This window comes from Vicia villosa, linkage group LG3 (assembly GCF_029867415.1).
Source record: "Vicia villosa cultivar HV-30 ecotype Madison, WI linkage group LG3, Vvil1.0, whole genome shotgun sequence".
In the NCBI taxonomy this organism is placed as follows: Eukaryota; Viridiplantae; Streptophyta; class Magnoliopsida; order Fabales; family Fabaceae; genus Vicia; species Vicia villosa.
In genome coordinates, this window is record NC_081182.1 from 37,737,898 (window position 1) to 37,758,534 (window position 20,637).

Sequence of the window (20,637 nt, forward strand, 5' to 3'; positions counted from 1 at the left end):
AAAAAATAAAAGCGGTGAATTTAAAATGAAAATGTAACTAAAGACAAGCGTGAAGAGACAATCAGTTTTAGGAGGCGTGAAAGCGACGCGCTAGGAAGCAGCGAGGGATAGTGAAATTGTGAAACATCATTTTCAATTCCATGAAACCAACATCCAAGAAAGACAGACAGACAGACCTATCCTATTGGGTCAAGACCACCTCATTGGGTTTTCCGCAGCTTTTCTAAATTTTATTCATAAAAAATGTCTATTTTTTGTTGTTATATTTTCTCTTTTCATAGTATAAACTAAAATACTTTATTTATTTAATAAATTTAGAAAATAAAATTTATTGAGAAATTTTTTATAATCCAACTAATTACAGACATTAATTTCTCAGACTAATATATCCACGTGGTTTCAACCCTTTCTCGATTATAGTTGTGGAGATCGAACCGTAATTCTTCCTACCAAATTCTGCGTCAATCTCCAATAAACCAATTAACGATTGCTTAGGTATTTAAAGATTATCATTTGATGGAAGTATGATTAATGAATTAATTAATTAATTCCCTTGTTGTCGTTGCTCGTTGGGCTTTTATCACTTGTCTTCAAAGCTTCAACACAACACAATCATCATGCTCTTTTCTTCACTTTTCCACTCTCACCTCTTTTGAATCTGTGACAGTACTTCCTGTTCCCACCCGTAACACCATTCTCTGAATCATAAAAACAACATCAACAACAACATTAAAAATTTGTTTTCTTCTTTTTTACCTTTTGACGTACACAAGATGATACCTTGTTCGATTTTATCCATCGCCAATGCTTTACTAGGATCTACCATTTTCACTTTCGGTGTTGTTTCTTCTCGTTACAATGCCAGCTGTTAGCCATTACTTCGTATGGGTTGAAGAATGTGGTGGTGGACTTCCAAGTTTCTTGAGATCTTGGAATCGTGAATATTTTCAGCTTTTCAGTGTTTTTGCAAAACCTACCTTGTGGTCGCTATGCAATTAGGTAATTTTCACTTAGTCCTTTTCATTGCAATGCTATCTGTTTTTTTTGTTATACTCTAGAATCAATTTTGGCATAATGTTTCAACTCTAATGTATTCATAACACCTCAAGACTCAAGAGTTGAAAGAATAGCATTAATAGCAAGTATTCCCAAATGTAGTCTTTCTTTATTGCATTTGAGATTGAGACATGAAAGAATGGATATAGAATTTAGAGATATAAACTAGATTACTTTTAGACTATGTTTATGTTTGGATGGATGGAATATGATGTAACAGAGCTGAATGGAATGGAATAAGTATATGGTTCATGTTTTGGATTGATTAAAAGAGTATGGAGTGGAGCGGAACACGATGGAATACATTCCAACCCATTCCATCGCGTACCACCATTTGGGCGGAACAAGAATTTGGCTTTGTTCTGTTTTTAAATATCCAAACATGTTATGCTATGTTATGCTCCTTTCAATTAAGCTCCATTCTTTTTAAAATATCCAAACATGGAGACATATTTATGTAAAAAGATTTATCTAATGCATCACATTTATAATCATATGAATCAGGTTTTCTGCAAAATGGATTGGATTCGTCGCCAGGAAGAAGTCAAGATGGAAGTTTCCGGAAGTCTAACTCTGGTTTGTACTGAATCTTCTTCTGTTAGTCTTTTCCTAGAAATGGGGATAGTTATCATGTTTGGTTTTGCGGTGATTAAACTTGATTTTAACTGATCATATTTCAATAAAATATGAAGTGTATGGTTTGAAGATTCTTAACGAAATGTTTGAGGAAACAAGAATGTTTGCTAATAAATACTTGTTGTACATTTTTCTTATGAACATAATAACACTCTTTTCTTATTGCCAGTTATTTCTGCTAGCACTGTCTCTGGGGCATCAGGGTTGAGCAAATTTTTTCCTATTTCGAAAAGAGTGTTGAAGGGACTCAAAGAATATGGAAGAAAACTGGTTGACCTTGAGTTATTCACACAATATCTTGAGGAGTGGGTCTTGGAGAATCTTAGTAATGATTCAGCAGGTGGAATGCATGGTTTTAGTTCTCTCTTTACGATCGATGAGTTGCGCAAGTTAGATATGGCGTTGGAGGGAGTTCCATTTCAGCAACTAGTTCGTATGCCGATGTTCTCTGAGGATTCTGAAGAGCTTATAGAAGATCAGTATCTAGCTGCAGAGGACTTCCTTCACGCTGTTATCACTGGTTTATGGCGTACATTCTGGCATAAAAGTGGACCTCTACCGTTATGTGTTTCGTGTCCGTCTTATCCTGGTTCGAAGTTTAGTAGTGTTGAAAAAGCAATATCAAGAGGCAGGTTGAGGGAAATGCACGGTTTAGGTTTGATATCGAAAACATCGACCAGTTCAAAAATTAAATGGGATCAAGTGGTTGAGTTTGCTGTATTCAAGCCAGAAATATTGTTGGACAATGTTTTGGGAGTATCGGCCAATACTATTTGTGAAGCTCTCTTTTATGGTTTTCATGTTCTTATTTCTCGGAGTTTGAGCAAGGTTAGTTCTGTCAACAGCGATTCTGTTTTCCTTCTAGTTCTAGATTCGAAGTCTGGAGTGGTGATCAAGTTCAGTGGTGATCTTGGAAAACTTGATTTATCGAATTCAAGTAATCCATATTTGTCTGTGGCTGAATGGATCAAAACTTACGCCGAAATTTGTATTACCCCGGTTGAACCGATATGGAACCAATTGGGAAATCCAAACTGGGGCGATGTCGGAACTCTGCAGATACTATTGGCAACTTTCTATTCCATTGCTCAATGGAACGGTCCACCGAGAAAATCAGTTGCCACATTAATCTCAGACCATAGTTTCCGCCTTCAGAAGCGACGAACAGAATGCTGCATAATCGAGACCGAAAATGCACTGGTTCCTTATCATGATCATCAAGGAGGAGAGATTGTTGCACTTGATCAAAATGATTTATTTTCCAACAACCATGCCTCGCGGCTGCAGCTCAAACACGGTGACATATTGGTATTGGATGATCCACAACAAGGCCAGAAAAGTTTCCAAATTTATGAAAACTTAGTAGGAGGGAACTATTATCTCTATAGCGCCATATGTCTAGATCATCCCTCGGCGTTACTTTCTTTATACGTCGGCGCACATCCATCTAGACTAGAGCCTTCTTGGGAGGATATGAGTCTTTGGTATCAAGTGCAACGCCAAACAAAAGTTCTAAACATTTTGAGGAATCAAGGAATTTTAAACAAATATTTACCCGAAATTGTTGCTTCAGGTAGGATTGTACATTCTGGTCGTTGCAACAAAGAAAGTCCCGGCGGAAAATGTGATCATCCATGGTGCGGAACTCCAATACTAGTAACATCACCGGTAGGCGAGCCGTTATCGTCTGTAGTTTCCAATGAAACATTTTCTGCCGATGAAGCAATACGCTTATGCCGAGACTGTCTTGTTGCGCTAAGAAGTGCGGCCGTAGCTAATGTCCAACACGGCGATATTTGTCTGGAAAACATAATACGCATTGTGGAAAAACAAGGTAATGCTAGAAACCATCACCAACAAGCAATGTACGTCCCGATATCTTGGGGCCGTGCCGTGTTGGAAGATAGAGACAGCCCTGCTATAAATTTACAATTCTCATCATCTCATGCACTTCAACACGGGAAGCTTTGTCCTTCATCTGATGCCGAAAGCATCATCTACATCGTTTATTTTATTACCGGAGGGACTATGACCCAACAAGATTCTATCGAGTCTGCTTTACAATGGAGAGAAAACAGTTGGGCGAAACGATCGATACAACAGCATCTTGGTCAGGTTTCAGCTCTATTGAAAGGTTTTGCCGATTATGTGGATAGCTTGTGCGGTACTCCATATCCGGTTGATTATGATATATGGTTAAAAAGGTTGAACAATGCAGTAGAAGGTTCTGCTGATAAAGGTAAAATGATTGAAGAAGTAGCCATAATGTTGAGAATAGAGGATGCTGCTGAATCTTCTGGAGCTTCTGGTCCTTAATTTGTTTTTGTAAATTGCAATTGGTGAATTGAATTCATATGCATTTTATTTTTAGGACTTTTCAGGTTCTTTAGTACTAATGTTTTGGTGTCTGATGCGGCGACAGGAAAGTTATATTTTGGAGTGTTTTTACTGGCTTTTGAAATCAGATTATTAAACTTTATTGACAAAATTCACACATGGTTCAAGAATTGGCTGTTTCAAGAACTTGGAACCATCTATTTTTTGATGGAGGATGTGATGAACTGTTATGGTTAATATAAACTTCAATACTGAAACTTGTTTACCATTTATTGCCTTATTATTTTAGCAATTTAGCATGTTTGCTATTAGTTCTATTGTTTTTGTTTTTTTTTTTTGTTTTTTTTTGTTTTTTTTCATTTTTAAGCACAACATGATCCTATTTATGAACAAAACCAAGAGATAGGATAACCTCATAGATGATTCTCAGGGGAACAAATCTTCTCCATTTTCCAAAGAAATTGCATGGTCCATTACTAAGGTTTACATTATATAAATGTTAAATTATACACATGTTAAATTATACTCGTACATGTCACAAAATTACAATAATAAATGCATTTATACACCAAAAACTTTAGTAATTGAATTCTCATTTCTTTTAAGAAATGGAGAGGATCTTAACTCAAATTGAATTCTCATTTATACACCAAAATTACAATAATATAAATGTTTTATACTTCAAACTTTAGTAATGACACTTTCCATTTCTTTGAAGAAATGGAGAGGATCACAATTCAATGTTAATGAGTTGAGATCCTCTCCATTTCTTTGAAGAAATGGAGAGTGACATTACTAAAATTTTTATGTATAAAAATTCAAATATGCAAAATATATGTTACATTTTTCAATAATATAAATGTTTTATACTTCACACTTTATTAATGGCACTCTCAATTTCTTTGAAAAAATGGAGAGGATTATTTTTCAATGTTAATGTGCAAGTTGATGTAATGGGTTTAATCATATTGTGTACCACGTGATTGCTGTTTGGAGTTTTATTCTTAGTTGGTGTTTGCTGAGATGATTGGGATACACTAAGTCTAGTTGTAGGTCTTCCATTTAGCCTACTTGTTTTTGTTGTTGCATTTAGTCTTGTTATAAGTCCAACACTTGTTATTGTTATCCTAATATTCAATTTTAAGAAACACTTAGTTCCTGTTCTTCATGACATGAAGGAATTACTCAACAAACATTCTACAAAACAAAATAACCTTATGGGTACATGAACCACATAATTAAACAACTTAATGAGCACATAATAATTTACAATCCACATGTTTATTTAACTGTTAATTAGTGCTAAAATTATTTAACTTAATTTCAGAGTTCACTTGTGTCCCTAGGACACACGTTAAAGATACTATAATTTCAAAAAAAAATAAAAATTATATTTAAAATTTTAAAAAATAGAATGCACGCATTTTATAAAAACATTTTTAAAAATAGTTTATAAATTTGTATCTTTGAGTAGCTTTTGCCTTTGCCTTGTTGATTATTTCAATACTAAGTAAACAACATACAATGGACATATTACTATACCTCTCTTTAATATTGAATGAAATGTTCTCACATATAGGGGTGGACAAAATGCCACCAACCGCAGGTAACCGACCGGCCCATACAATCCGAATGCTTTCGGTCGGGTCAAGTTCGGGTCTGCGGGTCAAACGGTTTGGTCCTACGGTTTTAAGTGGGTAGCAGCGGTTCGGTTCGGTTGGTCTAATCCAATCCAAAAAAAACCGAACCCGACCGACTTTTAATATTATTTATATTATTTTGTTTAATATTTATATTTATATTGGGCTGGATTGGACTATTTCTTAAGCCCAATAAATATCTCATTAACCTAACACAAGAAAACCCTAGCCGTCAGTCTTCTCCTCTTCCCATCTTCGTCTCTATCTCTCTGCTTTTCTCTCACGGTTACAAACCCTTATGCATTCTCCTTCCCCGATCTCTCTCTGTTTCCTCTCACAGTCACAAACCCTAACTACTTCACTTCTGCTTCTATTATCTCTTTATGATTTCTCTTTCAACCACAAACCTTTTTTCATATGTAATTTTTGAAACTTAATATCATTATAATCTTCTTTTTAACTAACAAATGTTTATTTTGTAGTTTGCAGGTTTATCTTTATCATTCGCTATCATCTTTTTTCCTGCAGTTGGATGGATTCAAGGCTACATTAGAGAAATTTTATACGTTTTATATCAGTAATCAAAAGGTTAGTAGTTGATTTATGTGATTTATACACTATTGTGATTTAGAGAGTGTTTGTTTAAATTTAAGGTTTGTGTTTGTGTTTTTGTTTAGTTGTCAATCTCTAAAAGTGATTTAGGGTTAAGATCTTTTATTATGTTATGTATGGATCTGATGAACAATAATGGTTTATGTATGGATCTGATGAACAATAATGATTTATGTATGTATCTGATGAACTATAATGGTTTATGTATGGATCTGATGAACTATAATGGTTTTGTGTTAAAAAATCTTAGTGTTTTGATCTTGCAGCTTGAAAGATAATAAAAGTTTTCACAGATTACATAAAAATGAAGGAATTAATTCTTGGAACGTCCTAGTGGTAAAACTTTCTTTTTTGTTTTTCAGGTAAACAAAAGATTGGTGTAAGTTGTTGTGTTTGAAACATGATTACTAAACATCCTTGCAGATGCCTCCATTGACAACAACAATACTGCAAGGGATATGTGGCCTCTTTGGTATAGTTAAAGCAAAAATGTATACCATGAGTTTTCTTATAGGTATTACTTACATGTATAATATATGCTATAATTTGTTAACATGATAGATATATTTTGATAGGTTTTGATATAATTTTATGATTGTTAATTATGTTAAGTTTCTATTTGTTAAAATCATAGTTATGTTTTGTTTGGGTTTGATATAATTTTGTGATTGTAAATTTGTGAAGTTTCTATCTTTTTCTACAGGGAACTTATGAACATGAGGAAGCAGCGGACTTATGAACTTGTGTAGAAGCCGGAAGGAAATGCACTTAGGAATGAATAAGATCATTTAAAGATCTTAGTATTTGTGTTTCTGATTTTTTAATTTTTAAAGGACTTAAAATGGACTGAATTTTATTGATATACTCTGTTATAATTTTTCATTTATCTTACTGATTGTGAGGTATCTCACTTTTTTATGGATTAAGTGATTAAAGTCATTTATTGACATTTACATTATTTTAATTTGGTTGATTTAGGTCTATATTTAATTAAAGCAATTTATTGATGTATATTTTAAATTTAATAATGATTTGGTGCAATAACTAGTATAATTTGGTGAAATTGTTAGTACTTTTTTATTCAAATAAACAATATAAAAAAAAAGTTGATTTTGTCATTTTTAAAATTAAAATAAAACTAATGTTGTGATGTAATTTGGCTGGAAATTGGAATGGCCCAATAACTACTAATAAGAATTTTCAAAAATTAAAAAAAAAAACAAAAAAATCATTGCCCACAAAAAAACCGAAATTAACCGGTCCAGCTAACCGAACCCGTTTCTACCCGAAACCGAAAAACCCAAAAATTGGTTTGGTCGGAATTGGGCCAATAGATACCACCCGAGGGTTGGGCCGGATTGGGGTTTTGGGCCCGAACCCGAACCGGCCCGAACCGATGTCCACCCCTACTCACATACATACAACTTGGTAAATAAGCGTCACTTTTTTTAAAATAATTTTTCTTGAAATTTAGATTTCTTTCGGATGGCATTTGCATATGTTGTTATTATTTTCTTAAAATCAGTTATTTTTTCTTAATTAGTGTCGAACACCTTTAATTTAATTTTAAATTTCATTTTAGTTCCTTATTTAATAAACTTATATATTAATCTCTTAAAAACTATTCCATTAATCAAATTGATTCTTGCTCTTAAATTTTTAGAAAAAACATTAATTTTACCTACGGTACATACAAGACATGATTGAGTCAACATATATATTAAAAAAATTAGTATTTTATTTAAACTGCTGATTTTGTTTTCGGTGATTAAAAACCTCCCGCAAATCGTTAAAAATATGGAAAAAAATGTAACTCTTTATAATCAATTCTTGGTAGAATCCAACACACATAGAGGCCATTATCTTATTTTATAAACTGTGTTGTAGAACATCTTTCAAAATATTTAATATAATGATAATGATAGCTAATGTTACACCAAAAAATCTAAAATAGCTTATGTGTTTTTTACAACTGGAAGCTCTAGATGAAAAACACCACACAAGAATTTCCCTCTGGTATGTGACATTCTATAGGGTAAAATCTATCAACAAAAATCAATTGGCTAAAAATACAATAGGACCTTCGGAACACACAAAATGGAATAAAAGATGTTAATTAAATACATAATTTGACAAAAGAATCTTCCCTTGGCTTTTTCTAGTGATAATTTTGCAAGATTATGTGAATGGCAGTGGCACAAGGCACTATGCCAAACAAGGAAAAAGACAGCGCTTTTTTTGGTTTTAGGCAGCGCTTTAAAGCGCTATCTATTCCCCCGCTGCCGTAGGTAAAGGCAGCGCTTTTTTTCACCTTAACTGCGCTGCTATATGCACCCTTTAGCCATCACTTTTACCTATAAAGCGCTGTTAAAGGCCCCCTTCAGACAGCGCTTTTATATTAAAAGCGCTGCTAAAGGCCCACTTTAGACAGCGCTTTTATGAAACAATTTTTAAGAAAAAGCCCCTTAAAAGCGCTGCTAAAGGCCACCTTTAGGTAGCGCTGTTCCCACAAGCGCTGTTAAAGGCCCAATTTAGCCAGCACTTTTATCTTAAAAGCGCTGTTAAAGGCCCCATTTAGGCAGCGCTTTTCTGAACAAAATTTTTAAAGAGCTTTTAGGCAGCGCTTCTCTTGTAAAGCACTGTCTAATGTCCACGAAATTTTTAAATGCATTTATTTAAAAAAGGCTTGCCCCAGGTTTTCACCACATTTTGCACCTGTATATACCATTACAAATTTCACATATAAACAAAAAAAAACTCTATTTTTCAAAGCTAAGATGCTAAGAATATATATATATATATATATATATATATATATATATATATATATATATATATATATATATATATATATATATATATATATATATATATATATATATATATACGAATAAACTTTGTATTTTTTATATGCTAAGATGCTAAGAATATATTAATAAACAACAACAAAATTACATCCAATTCAATGAAAACAATTGCATCATCCAAAATATTTTTACCCAAAACAACAAAATTACATCCAATTCAATGAAAACAATTACACAAAATTACATCCAAGTCAAAAGGATGCTAAATATCTACTTTTTCTTCTTGCCAGCAACTATAACCTTTTTACCCTTTAATATCCTGCAATTGCATCAAACCATTACAATCACAAAACAGAATAACAGAAAACCAAAAACAAAATAATATAAAGGTGAATAACATTCTACATTAGTGTCCATAAAATCATTCTACATTTGCCACGAATGTATTTCAAACGGCCTACATATCACTAAATAATCTATGTAGATAAATCAAATATTGCAACATGCACTTGGCTATACTCAAAATTCTCATCAATTATAGTAAAATTTCAATATACCTATACAACTTTCAACTCAATCATGAATTGACACCATTCCTCCTAAAGTTCATCCAACTTAGATCTTGAGTAAGTAGCACACTTGAAGTCATCAAAGTACTACAAAATAATATAACATGGTATGTTTAAGTTAAAACTATTTAATTATATGAGAAACATGTTATATGAGGGAATTTCGTGAGCGAAGAGGGAATTTCGTGAGCGAAGAAGGGATTCACAAGGGGTTCAATTAGGGTTCTTCGAATTCAGAAGGTTTGTTTGTGGATTGAGAGAGTTTGTTCGTGGATTCAATAGATTTTTGGTTTGGGAGAAGAAGAAGAACGATAGGGTTTTTCTATTGGGAGGGTTTTACGTTTGTGAGATTATGTTTATCAATTTCAATTTTAATTACACTAAGCCAGCGCTTTTATTGAAAGTGCTTTCTAATTGGAACCTAAGCCAGCGCTTCTCTAAAGCGCTTTCTTATATGTAACTATACCAGCGCTTTTAATTTTTTTTTAAAATTTATTTGACTTTCTACAGCGCTTTATGAAAAAGCGCTGGCTAATATGGTCCTATACCAGCGCTTTTTGAAGCGCTTTCTCATGTTAACCTATACCAGCGCTTTTGAAGAAGCAGTGTCTAAAGTCGTCCCTATACCAGCGCTTCAACCCATCTTTTAATACAATTTCCGTGTTTTATTTTTTATTTTACTTATGGCAGCGCTTTTGTATAAAAGCGCTGTCTATAATCATTTTTGGCGTAGTGAGGATTTGCATGAAATTATTATTGAATAAATTAACAAAGGGTTACTACTTGTAACTAGTGCTGTTATTTTGCTAGTTTTTTCAACGGATTTCATCTGCATTAACGGCAAATTCACATCCATCTCCTGTAAAAGACAAAGGCCAATTTCATATCTTCATATCTCCTATAAAGGTCCCTTCATATCTTCAGTGTACTGTTTCAAGAAATTAGGAGAATTTCCCTTTTGATGCAAATGATGAAAGTTAACTATTATTTCCAAAATAAGACACGACCTTATGACAATTATAATATCCAGAAGTATGAGAATGCCAACCAAAATCTAGCTACAAAAGCAACCATAAAATAATAATTGAGGAATCCTAATTACATACCTTGCTATAAAGTTGTAACTCCTTTATAAATATATCCAATGACATTCTGGATCTTAACATTTTTCTATTCATTGGGAAGATCTAGACGATTTACATTTGTTTCTTCATTTTAAATGTCTTAAATTTGATTTTGATCTTTCTCTTGATTTATTTTTTGATCTTTATTTTGTTCTTTATCTTTTAGAGTTGTCTTCTCTAGGATATCGACACAATCAAACACTTCTACGTCTACAAACTTGAAATCATACTCATGAAAGGTAACATGAACTGATTCTTCTAAGGTCAAGGTTCTTTTATATAAAATTCCAAAAGTTTTACTAGAAGTGGAATATCTTAGAAATTCGCCTTTATCAACTATTAAGTAAAATTTCCCAAGATTATCATTCTTATTGTTAAGTATAAAGAATTTGCATCCGAGGACTATTCATATACTTCGAATTTCCCAAGATTATTCATATTTCTTCCTTCATATACTTCATAGGGCATCTTCTTTAGAATCGGTCTTATCAAGAAACTTCGTCTTTGAAATACCTCAAGAGAGGCACCTCAAATTGGTAAGAATGTTTTATGCAAATCTCACTTACAAAGACGATATTATCAATTTTGAAGTCAAGAAGCACCCCATCATTCTATATTTTGAATATTTTTCACAACTTTGTAATCTAACCTTCATCGAACAAGAGTATGATCAAATAGATTTTGAAGGTAATGAATTTAACTTTGATATTTATGCTCACACTCTTTCAATTTGTTCCCTATTTTGGATTACATGTCCATTATATGTCGGGCTTGCATGCCCAGATAGTAGGTTGATTCATTATATAATGAATCATGTTCTTTTCCCAGGGAAAAGAAACTTCAGAACTATCAAAAAATGAGACATTTATGTAATCTAGTTTTTGGAAAATCAAGTCGAGAAAAATTGGGTAGATGTTATGCTTCATCACATGTTGGATAGCAAAAAGAAGAAATTGGCCGTACCATGCGGTGAATTAATCACACAAATTTTTTCCTACACCGGTTATGACTTCGGAGAAGAAAAAACAGAATTTATGTACACAAAGATAGGAATGGGGGTTGTAAGCAAAATGGGATATGATATTCAATGAAGAGAGACTGTTCCACTACCGACAAGAAGGGTAAGATAACTAAGAAGAAACGAACTTCCTCCATCCTCCTCAAACACTCTCAATGATATATATGATGGTCAAAGGATAATACTTTCAAAGATTAACAAGCTCATTGAGAAAATAGAGAAAAGAAACCTCATATCTTCAATAGTGTTAAGCGAGGATTATGATGAGATGAACTAAGTGTTTTTCATTTCTCTTTGTTGCCTATTTTTATTCCTTGAAAATTTCCCTTCTTTGTACTTTACCTTTAATCAAATAAATAGTTTTCCCTTCCTAACTGATTATTTGCCTATGTGCATATTTAAGTTATCACAATTCATCTTTACCTATCTTTTTGATTTCGACAAAGGGAAATAAATATACTTTCAGGGGGTGTAGAGTATACTCTATACTTAATTAAGGAGGAGTTTAACTACTCCAAACAAATATATGTTATTTCGTTTATCACCTCTCTGAAAGATGTGTTGTCATCATAAAAAAAGGGGAAGAATATGAAATCATGTTTTGCAGGTTATGGATCAAAGAAGCTCTCTTAAAGATGGACATGCTTTTGTTGATGAAAACTAGTCCTTGATGATACCAACCAAATTCAAGCATAAATTAGCTAAAGATGAAACCACATCAATAGAGCTTGATAAGTTGGATCCTCTGATGATAGCATATAAATAGAATATAACTCAAACCTCATATCAAAGTAAAGCTCAAGCAAGTGTTTATAAGATTGAAATATCTGACAAGACTTAAAGTGCGTGAAACCTCGGCCTGACGTGCTTGAGTGAATACTATTGTAAAAGCATTAGGACTTTTTCATATAGTTGTACGACTAATCACACAAACATAAACAATTTTTAAATTTTTTTTTGTAGAAAATACTTCTAAAAATGCCTTGAAGTCGTGCCAGATGAATTAAGAGTTGTAACCAAAGCTCTAGGCAAATTTATGCTCTTGCAAATCAATTGGGACGTCACCCAATCAATTTCTACCTAGAACTTCGTAGCCTTGAGTTTCCATTCGTACATGGGAATACATGGGAGCGAGATTCAAAGTCTCGTCAGACACATTAATAAAAAACTTTAAAAATGTCCCATTTCTTTCCTTTCGTAAATAATTCATAAAAATGTGAAGAGTGTAGGTACATATCACGCTAACTCATTCAAAAAAACTAATTAAACGGGTCTCGTTGAGTACAACAAATGTGAAGGATGCTAATATATTCCTCTTGAATAACCGGCTCAAAAACCCGCTTTTGGTTACGACGACCATTTTTTCTCCTTTAAGGATTTTATCGATATTTTCCCTTTCCTTTTGGAATAAATAAAGTTCGGTGGCAAATTTATTGTATTTCGAGCGTGTGATACGCTTGGGTATTTTTCGTGCTGAGATATTAAGTTTATTGGGTAATCTCAAGAACAAATCTTGGGGAGAGGAATAAGTCTTTTTCTTTTGACTTAACCTCCATTACTTTTGGTGTTTTCTCTCTATCCCTCAACTTTTTAATTTTTTTGTATTTTATTTTGCGCTGCTTATTTCTAAATCTTTTCTAAATTGTTTTTTAACCCTGAATTGAAATTGATCCAATTTTTTCAAACTTAAGTTTTTGTGAGACACATAATTCACCCCCTCTTGTGTGTGAAGTCACATGTCCAACAGAGGAAATCATCATAACCATGGTAGTAGAGATTTTCCAAATCCCAACAAAGCAACATCTCATAAGGGTGAAGGTGGCAACAATGGTGGTGGATCAAATAATGGTTATTGAGGTGGTGGAAACAATAGAGAAATAGGTGGCAAGAAGTAATTGTTTAGGTTTGGAGTACTTAAATATGTTAAAAGCTCTTTGGGGGGAATATTATAAGTCTCTATTTGGTTTGTAAGCTCTGCCACTTGAAAAGATCTCCTTTTGAATTTGTGAATAATAATCACTGAATTTTTTTCATATTGGTTCTTAAGATCAGCCTTTTACAAAAGCTCAATCGATCTGAAATCAACCCGTATAAAATCTCGGTTGGGTATATGGTCAACCTAATATAAACCTCGGTTTGGTTCAGAGGACAACCAATTCAAAACTCCAACCTGGTTTGAGATATTTCGCACAAAATCCCTATTAGACTTACGACTAACCACTCGAAGCTCTATTTTTTATTTGGGGTGAAGACTAACCGCTTTCATTTCTTTGTTCGTTGTTTGGTTGGAAGTTAACTTGAAACTTGATTTCCCTTGTGCAATTTAAACTTCTAAAAGCTCTCAAATATTATTGAATACTCTAAAGATCAATTCTTAGGGAGAGGAGTAGGTCACTTCATTAAGGTCAAACCTCTATAAATCTCTGATGTTATCTCTTCCCTTAAATTCTCACTTTCTGCTTATTTTCTTTATCTTTATTTTATGTTGCTTATCCAAAAAAAAATTTAGAAAAGGTTTTTAAACTTTGATTTAAAAATATTATGTTTTAAAATATAGTTTTACAAACCTACACAATTCACTCCCTCACTGTTGTGTATAGAGTTACGTAGCATGTGTTTTAAGTGAGTTATTTACAATCACTGTCTATTGCCTGTGGTAGTAAATTGGATAGCACATTACATATAACAATAATTCTATTAAATAGACGTTGTTGTATGTCTTTTAATAAAATAAAAAAATCTAGCAATAGAACAACAACAACAACTGCAAGAACAACAACAAGAATAACAAGAATAAGAATAAGAACAAGAACAAGAACAACAAGAACAACAACAATAATAACATTAATAACAATAACAAGAAAAACAACAATAACAACAACTAGAACAAGAACAATAATAAGAACAACAACTAGAACAAGAACAACAATAAAATAAATAAATAAAATCGCTAAACATTAAATCTCAACAGCAATAATAACAAAAAAAAACAATATCAATAAAATTGTTAAACATTAGATCTCAACAACAACAACAACAACATTAAGCATTTTTACCTGAAATCATGATTTCCTTGTCTCATTTAAGTAAGAGGAGAGATGATGGATTTCTGATTTTTTTTAATGAAGGAAATGATTTTTTTCGAGTTTTGTTTATGGAATAAATGATGTTTTCGAGTTTGGTTTAATGGAGAAATATAATCTCATAAATGGAATATGACAGTTGGAGGTACAAGATGAAGTTCATATAACTCTGTCTAGGGCAAAAAGAATGAATAAAGAGCGTTATATATATATATATATATATATATATATATATATATATATATATATATATATATATATACATATATAGGTAAAACAAAATTGGGTGACTTTTCACTAGGGTTAGAATTCCAACCGTTGTGAAAAGTGGCTTAAAAATAAATAAAAGAAACAAGTTATAGGTGCTTGTATTCGAACTCATGACCAGGCTGCACTTTTCACCACGATTGGAAGTTGCAACCATGGTGAAAAGTGGGTTAAAAATGAAATTAAAAAGAAAGCGCCTACTTGAATAGATTCTACTACGGTGGAAACTTTGGTCGAGGTGAAATGATGTTATGAAAGATAATTTTCGTAGTAGTGCTTGTTTCTGTGTTAAAGCTCAAGCTTTTTAAGATTGTTGGACTGATAATGTCTAAAAGCTCAAGTTGGTTTTAGTTGAAATCTCAAGAGAAAGCTCCTGGGAATTAGAGTAGGTCGTTTGGTTTAAGACCTGACCATGATAATATCTAGTGTGTTCTTTCTTACCATATCTCTTTATATTACCATCTTTTATCATTTCTACTTCTATTTATCTTTTCCGCTGCTCATTCTCTGTTAGTGTCTACTTCTAATATAAATTGTTTTAAGTCAATCATTTTTTGCGATTTTTTTTTAAAATTCGAATATTACAATTCGTCTCACTCTTATGTTTTGAGTCAATTGTTCAACACGAGTGATTAGGAGAGATTAATTTTCAATTGACTTCGCAAGCCTAACTACCAACACAATGACAACCAAGTTATACATAGAACTAACAAAGGATATAGGCCTAAAATCACCTAGATGGGAAGAAGAAATAACAAAATAATAGGTCAAGCTACGAGGGAATGAGGCAATAATATGGAACTGTTGGAGCATTAATCCTAAATCTAACCCAAGGAGCTACAACTACAAGAAGCTTTTGAAGAGGGAAAATTTTAAAATCATCCAGTATAGTGAATTTATTTCCCTTACACTGAGAATTAATAAGATCAAGCTCAAAAGAAGGAAATGAGATATAATTTTTGAGTTTTCCTCATGATAAATATGGACCTAAAGGGGACACCATCGAGACGAGGTCTAATGGAAAGAGGCTCCCGAAACTATTAAGAGAAAAACATAGCACATCTTATCTTATTTCTGAGACCCCTTCAACCCGCTCATCATTACTTACACGGAAAGCCAAAATATCATTTCTACTGTTCGTCATCTTAACACTAGCATGGAAGAAGACAAAATTAACGACTCCTTCTCTAAGCCACATAAACCTAGTTTTCTGAGCTAATTGGGTGTTTTTGATTGTAAGTAAAGAAATGACACTTGATCACAAGTCAATATTAGCTTGAGAAGAGTTAACAAAAATTCATAAATATATGTCACATTAAAACATAATGATAAATGATAAAAATGTGTTAAACAACTTGTTTGATTGATTATGTGTTGAATTATTTTACAAATTCAATATTTATTTGCATGAGTTTTCTCATTATTTACGTCTGATTTGTTTCTCCAATTTTGCGGCATTCTCTCTCTCTCTCTCTCTCTCTCTCTCTCTCTCTCTCTCTCTCTCTCTATATAAACATGGAACATGATTGAATTCGTTAAGTTCCGTAGTCCTGAATTTTTTTTGACTATTTCACATTTGGTTGTATTAGCGCTTGTCTAAACTTCAATCGGTCGAGATCACCTTATACATTTTTTTTCCATAAGCAACTCATGTAATATAAGTTGAGTACTAGGGGTACTCAAACCCTTACAAGAGAAAACAGACTAAGGAATAAACTAGCCCACAAACAATAAAATGCACACAAAAGGGTTTTTAAACCACTCGTAAAAATTACATGTAATCCTATCCTTAGCAACAAATGCAAGCCACCACCAAGAGTACCACAAAATAAGATAAAACAACTCCTCGGTATCCAACTTAGCGTTATTAAATATCACATCGTTTCTAGTCTTCCAAATACACCAACAAACAGTCAACCAAATAGCCGCCTCTCTTCTACAAGACATCTTCCCCGTCAGTAAGTTTATGCAAGAGTTGAGGTTGCCGCAACAGTCTACGCCTGCAATAACGTCTAAATCCAGCCAAGAAAAAACTCTGCACCAAAAACTCCTCAATTTTGTGCACTGCAGGAACAAGTGTGTGCTGTCTTCAACCTGCATAAGACAGAAAGCACACAATGCATTTTGGCTTGAGTCAATGATTCCTCTATGGAGAAGATGGTTTCTTGTAGGTAATCTATCCATCAGCAGTCGCCAACCAAAAATTTTCAATTTCGATGGAACATAAGCTCCCCATATCGAGTTCAACCCCTGTTTCCTGCCATCCTCCAAAACAACTTCACCTTGTTCTTGCATCATCAGTGCATAACATGACTTGACCGTGAAAACTTTAGAAGAATCGAACGGCCAAATAATGACGTCCGCAACGGCAGCATTCAAATGAATATCCTGTAAAAGAACTTTCAATTCCTGTAACTCAATAGAAGCATCCAGACTGAGAACTTCTTCTGCCCGATTGACAATCCAACACCAAACATCTTCGCACCAATACCCCATGTCACAAACAGAATTGTCTTTAAACCAGATTTCCAGAAATAGGCTTGGAAACAACTTAGCAAGGACAGTCGAGCCCAGCCAACGTGATCTCCAAAAACTAGCCCATTTGCCATCACCGACCTTCACTGTTATTTTTTCCAAAATGCTATGATTTTTAGCTCCCAGCAGCCTAATGTCCCGCCACCATAATGACTCCTTTGTACGAAAGTTATCGGTATCTCTATTCCACAAAGTTGACCTCACTTCGCCATATCTCAAATTCATAACTTCACACCAAATGGCATCTTCCTCTACCAAGAGTCTCCAAATCCATTTAGATAACATAGCTTGATTGAATTTACCGATTTCCTTCACGCCTAAACCACCTAGCTTTTTTGGCTTGCAAATAATCTCCCATCTGACCCAAGACATACCTTTCTTCTCCTCCCCTCCTTGCCACAAGAACTTCCTTTGAATAGCAATAATTTCCTTAGCCACCATACACGGAACTTTGTAAAAAGAAAATTGGTAGCTCGGAATGTTGGATAGAACACTGTTAAGCAATTCAACTCTGCCTCCTATGGATAACATTCTACCTTTCCAAGTAGAAAGTTTCCTTTTTATCGAGTTAATGACGGGTTTCCAAAAAGATGCTTTCCTATGATTTCCCCCCACGTAGAAACCCAGGAATTTGAAAGGAAATGTATCTACCTTGCATCCAAGAAAAACTGAGGCAGCATCCAAGAAAGAAGGATCACACCCTATGCCATAAATCTTACTCTTGCTCAGAGAGATCACCTTATACTAACTTGCTTCTCTGGCGATCCCAACTAACAAATTATTTATTTTGAAATATAAATGATAATATTATGAAATAAATATTGAAATATAAACGATAATATTATGAAATAAAAATAACCATTTTAAACATCCAAAACAAAACAAAAACTATTTTCATGTTAATAAACTAATATAATAGTCGCAACATTACAATATTTATGAGCCGGATCAGGTTAACTAGCTAACTTCCAAATGTTAAACAAAAAAACCTAACTTAAAAATTATCTTATCTTCTAAATATTCATGGGTCTGTAAAATCTATACATATTATTATCAGTGACCGCTGTAGTAACACTATTACCTATATCTTTGTTGCAGCAACACACTTGGTTTCTCAGAAACCCTAGACTGTAACACAGACACACACCATGACTAGGAGTAACCTTAGTTTCTTGTTGCTCATAATCACCATCTTGTGGTTGTTGTAGCATCAAGTTGTCTTTGTTATTTTGAGGACGTGAAGACGGAAGACCAATGGAAAGGTCCAAGTTGAGTTGTTGATGCTGATAAGCTTCCTGATCAGAGCTAACTCCGCTACTGCTATTTGAATTTGAATCCTCACAAACCAGTTTGCTATTGCTAACAATGCTAACATCTTTGATGATAATATTCTTATGGCTTGTTGTGATCTGACCTCGTGGTGGAACCGCGGTGGGGACGGTAGTGGACACCGCGGAGTCATTGAGTGGCCGATGAGTTTGAGGATCGACTCCACGGTTGTAGAGTTTTCTCTTGATATGAGTGTTCCAGTAATTCTTAATCTCATTATCTGTTCTTCCGGGTAATCTCGCCGCTATTAGTGACCATCTGTTTAATAATAAATAAATTTTGAGTTTAGATAAGATATAAAATTATCGATATCAAAAAGTTTATACAGAAATAAAAGACAAACAGACAATAAACTGCGCCAGTATTCAGATAGTTAGTAATATATGTTCATACTTGTTTCCAAGTAAGTTGTGGAGATTGATGATAAGATCATCTTCTTGTTCAGTAAAGTTTCCTCTCTTGAGATCAGGTCTAAGGTAATTAATCCATCTGAGTCTACAACTCTTGCCACATCTCAACAAGCCTGAAATGAATCAATAATGATATCAAATTTTCAACAATATAGTATATTATGAAAGATTAAGATTATATAATATATAGATATATACCAGCTGCTTTTGGAAGAGATCTCCAGCAACCTTCACCGTTAGTTTTGATGTAGTTAATGAGACGTTGATCTTCTTCTTTTGTCCAAGCACCTTTGTTTGTGTGTTGTTTCTCACAGCAAGGAGATCTACCCATGATGATGATTTGGGGTGTGAGAGAGAGAGAGGGGAATGAGAATTGTGAGAGAGAAAAGAGGATATAAATGGGAGGTGGTGATGAAAGAAAGAAAGGAAGAGGAGTGGGAGGGAGTAGTAATGAAATGGAAGAGAGATTTGACCGAGTTGGTGAGAGACACGAGTGGTTAGAATTCACTTATTAGTACTGCTCTCTCGCTCCATTTGGTAGGTAGATGTTGTTCTACTTTTATTTACATCTTCTCCACCTCACCATCTTTTTGTTACTTCTTTTATTCATACTTCTCCCATGTGCATACTCCACTTTTTTTTTTTCTTTCTATAAATAAAATACATGCATCTGTCACAAAATCAAAATAATAACTATTCATGGTATCTAATATTGAGTAAAGTCATGGATTGAATATGTAATAGTTTAATAAATATTAGCTTATTAGCTTTTCAGAATGACAAATCACATCTTAGCGCGTGAGATATTTTTAGTGAGGAGAGAATAGAGAGAATAAAAGAAATAAGGATTATATTATTGAATTGTACAAATATAATGATACTGACTATTTATATACAACCCTGATTGGGCTTGGACTTACACAACTCGGATTATATTTGATATTAGATGAATAATAGTAATTCCAATAATATCTCAACATATCCCCTATAATCCAAATTCTCGAAAAACTCTAAAAAAAAAGTCAATATGAACTATTCCTAATTTCTTTCTCAAATTTAGAAATCTGTCGATCTTTAATCCTTTGGTGAAAATATCGGCCAATTGTGCTTCGCTCGAGCAATGCCTAATTTCAAGTACTCCTTCCATGCAGAACTGGATTCTTCGTCAGATTTATGGTTGACTTGTTGTCAATTTGCAACACAAGAGGTTTCTT

At 33.4% G+C, this 20,637-nt stretch overlaps 2 protein-coding genes and 1 long non-coding RNA gene across 4 annotated transcripts; 2 read left to right on the forward strand and 1 right to left on the reverse strand.

Moving 5' to 3' along the window:
• Positions 1-539: 539 nt before the first annotated feature.
• On the forward strand, positions 540-4,317 carry LOC131661044 (uncharacterized). The gene is made up of 3 exons (XM_058930447.1): positions 540-999; positions 1,561-1,632; positions 1,862-4,317. The coding sequence occupies exons 1-3, from the start codon at positions 990-992 to the stop codon at positions 4,006-4,008; spliced, it is 2,229 nt and encodes a 742-aa protein (XP_058786430.1). The 5' UTR covers positions 540-989; the 3' UTR covers positions 4,009-4,317.
• A 1,549-nt stretch (positions 4,318-5,866) lies between these two features.
• Positions 5,867-7,239, forward strand: LOC131655433 (uncharacterized). 2 transcript variants are annotated; one of them, XR_009299756.1, is made up of 4 exons: positions 5,913-5,954; positions 6,152-6,257; positions 6,644-6,795; positions 6,985-7,239. It is a non-coding gene; the product is annotated as an uncharacterized LOC131655433 (long non-coding RNA). The 2 variants fall into 2 exon arrangements; XR_009299755.1 differs by having other exon boundaries at positions 5,867-6,257.
• An 11,289-nt stretch (positions 7,240-18,528) lies between these two features.
• LOC131655434 (myb-related protein 308-like) lies at positions 18,529-19,989 on the reverse strand. Its single transcript, XM_058925318.1, has 3 exons — positions 19,622-19,989; positions 19,407-19,536; positions 18,529-19,271 (listed from the first exon to the last, which is right to left on the reverse strand). Exons 1-3 carry the CDS (start codon positions 19,752-19,754, stop codon positions 18,698-18,700), a joined length of 837 nt encoding a protein of 278 aa, XP_058781301.1. The 5' UTR covers positions 19,755-19,989; the 3' UTR covers positions 18,529-18,697.
• Between the last annotated feature and the right edge of the window lie 648 nt (positions 19,990-20,637).